Source organism: Cervus elaphus, chromosome 20 (genome assembly GCF_910594005.1).
Source record: "Cervus elaphus chromosome 20, mCerEla1.1, whole genome shotgun sequence".
NCBI classification, from domain to species: domain Eukaryota; kingdom Metazoa; phylum Chordata; class Mammalia; order Artiodactyla; family Cervidae; genus Cervus; species Cervus elaphus.
The window spans coordinates 34,922,651-34,925,474 of NC_057834.1; the positions used below are offsets into that span (position 1 = coordinate 34,922,651).

Sequence of the window (2,824 nt, forward strand, 5' to 3'; positions counted from 1 at the left end):
GATGACTTTTCAATTGTTTTTTCTAGTTCATACTTTCACAAAATTACCTTGAAGATAGGTGATTTCCAGGACTCACTCTTATGTGGGTTAAGCAAATGGTTTAATCTTTTTGAAATTCAGTTTACATAAACTCACAGGCTTAGACGAGATGACTTTAAGATCACCTCTTGATTTAGCACATTATGTATGCACATACATTGGCACATTCTATGCCAATAAGAAGACAGAGAAATGGAAACAACTTTCAAAAATGAAAATGATGTCTTCAGATATCATTGAATTGGGAATTTCCTTATGCCACTACTCCTCAAGCCTACTGCTTTCCCCTCACCCCTTGATCAATGTGCTTAACTTGTTTGTTACTCATTTTTTCAGATTAGTATTGTCAATTTTGTACAGAAACACAGACATGGTCTATTTCGGGGCATTCACTTTTGTCAAATTCTTTCTATTGCCGGTTGCAGAATGTCTGAGTCTGATTTGCAGTGACCAATGAAAAGGCAGAACCAGAGCATGATCACCGAGTTCATCCTTATAGGCTTCTCAAACCTAGGGGATCTGCAGATCCTTCTCTTCTTTATCTTCCTTCTGGTCTACTTGATGACTCTGATGGCCAATGCCACCATCATGACAGTCATTCGTCTGGATCAGACTTTGCACACCCCTATGTACTTCTTTCTCTTTGTCCTCTCCTGTTCTGAAACCTGCTACACCTTGGTCATTGTACCAAAAATGTTGGCCAACCTGCTTTCCACGGCTCCAACTATTTCATTATCTGGGTGTGTGGCCCAGCTCTATTTCTTTGTGGGCTTGGCTTGTACCAACTGTTTCCTAATTGCTGTAATGGGCTATGATCGCTATGTTGCCATCTGCAACCCTCTCAACTATACACTCATTGTCAGCAGAGCCACCTGCACACAACTGGTTTTAGCCTCAAGTTTCTGTGGTTTCCTGATCTCTGTGGTTGTCAACGTCCTGGTGTTTAGTGTACCCTTTTGTGCCTCCAATCGGATCAACCACTTCTTCTGTGACATTTCCCCTGTCATAAAACTGGGCTGCACAGACACCAACCTGAAGGAGATGGTTATCTTCTTCCTCAGCATTCTGGTATTGCTGGTTCCCTTAGTACTGATCTTCATCTCCTACGTCTTCATCGTTTCCACCATCCTCAAGATCTCCTCAGTAGAGGGACAGTGTAAGGCCTTCGCCACCTGTGCCTCCCACCTCACAGTGGTCATTGTCCACTATGGTTGTGCTTCCTTTATCTACTTAAGGCCCACATCCCTGTACTCCTCAGATAAGGATCGGCTTGTGGCAGTGACCTATACTGTGATTACCCCACTACTTAACCCTCTTGTCTATACACTGAGAAATAAAGAAGTAAAGACAGCTCTGAAAAAGGTTCTTAGTAGGTACTTGCTTTCCAAAACTGTATGAGTTGATAAATCAGGAAAATTATATTCATGAAAGTATCCAGGATAGGATGCCAATAAACATAGTTTTTGTTTAAAAAAGAAAACAAGAAAGGTTTTGTGTTATTTTTATTGGAAAGACCTTTCTTTTTGCCCTCTATTCACTGTAGAGGTTGTACCATTTGGTCTCCAGAAAGTTATGTGAATGTGGCAACTTTCAAAGACTCAATCCATGTTATTATTGGACATTTAAAATGTCAGTTTTCTCAGATCAACACTACAAATACTGCATTATTTTTCTGAGAATGTCCAGTCTGTTAATATTCTTCCTACACTGAAGGAAACAATAGAGAATGTTGTTTAAATGTCTGAATGCTTCCATATATTTTTTGAGGTAAAAGAAATATTTACAATAAAAAATTATAGACAAAAAGAATAATTCATTTATGGATAGATGAGAGATCAAAGTTCCATGAGGCTGATGGTAAAGCAGAACACACGGATTTTGGAATCATAAAGACCTAGGTTTGAATATTGATTTGAATCACTGTCCAGCCAAATGCCATGGGTCAGACTTAACCTCTCTCACGGTCAGTTATTCCCTATGTAACATGACACCTTCTCATTTGGGCATGGTAAGAACTAAAGGAGTTAATAGATGCAAAGCAATTTGGTGCTCTTCTGACAGAAAGCATTAAAAATTGCTAGCTTTTTCCCACTTCCTTTCATTTTCCTTTCTTTATTCCCTAAACTAGGATTGCAATAATGTCAGTTGGAGTGTGAAATTGAGTTGACCATCCAAGAGTTCTTTTATGAATCTGCCAATATGAGCAAAGCATTAAATTGGGTATTATAGGAAAAGAGTAATAAACTATGGTTCCCTCTCTCTTTCATGCTTTGCTATAAGAAATAACCAAACGGTAATCACCTATACAGGAAGATTACACTTATTTGCATGACTATATTTTGTGGGGGTTTTTAAAGATGTGTCTCAATAAAGCAACATAATTTTATATGAACCTAATTTCTTAAGTGTTCATTTCTCAGCCTTCCAATTGAGCAACATGTAGTAGGAGTTCTTACTTGGGTATGTGGAGGGGGGTAAAAGTTGAAGTGTCACATAACATAGATCTAAAAATAAGTTTCCTGGGTGAGCATATACCTATAACTTAAGTTCTATAAAATGGAAATAAATAAAACATTGTTTACATAAGAATTAAATCAGTAAATGCCTTATGGTATATACAGCTTGTCTTTTTATGACTGGCTTACTTCACTTAGGGAAGGGAGAGTTATTACTTACTGGTTACCATCTCAGATTTGAAAAATGGAAGCATTCTGGAGATCTGTTTTATAACAATGTGAGTACAGTTCATACTACTGAATTACACACATAAAAGTGGATAAGATAG

General features: G+C 37.9%; 1 protein-coding gene across 1 annotated transcript; it reads left to right on the forward strand.

Annotated features, from left to right (window-relative positions):
* The first annotated feature begins 492 nt into the window (after window positions 1-492).
* Window positions 493-1,437, forward strand: LOC122677848 (olfactory receptor 10T2-like). The gene has a single exon (XM_043878143.1). The coding sequence runs from the start codon at window positions 493-495 to the stop codon at window positions 1,435-1,437; it is 945 nt and encodes a 314-aa protein (XP_043734078.1).
* Window positions 1,438-2,824: the final 1,387 nt, after the last annotated feature.

What these genes read in the sequence shown, in the direction of transcription:
- LOC122677848 (XM_043878143.1), top strand. Translation starts at nt 493, where the DNA reads ATGAAAAGGCAGAACCAGAGCATGATCACCGAGTTCATCCTTATAGGC.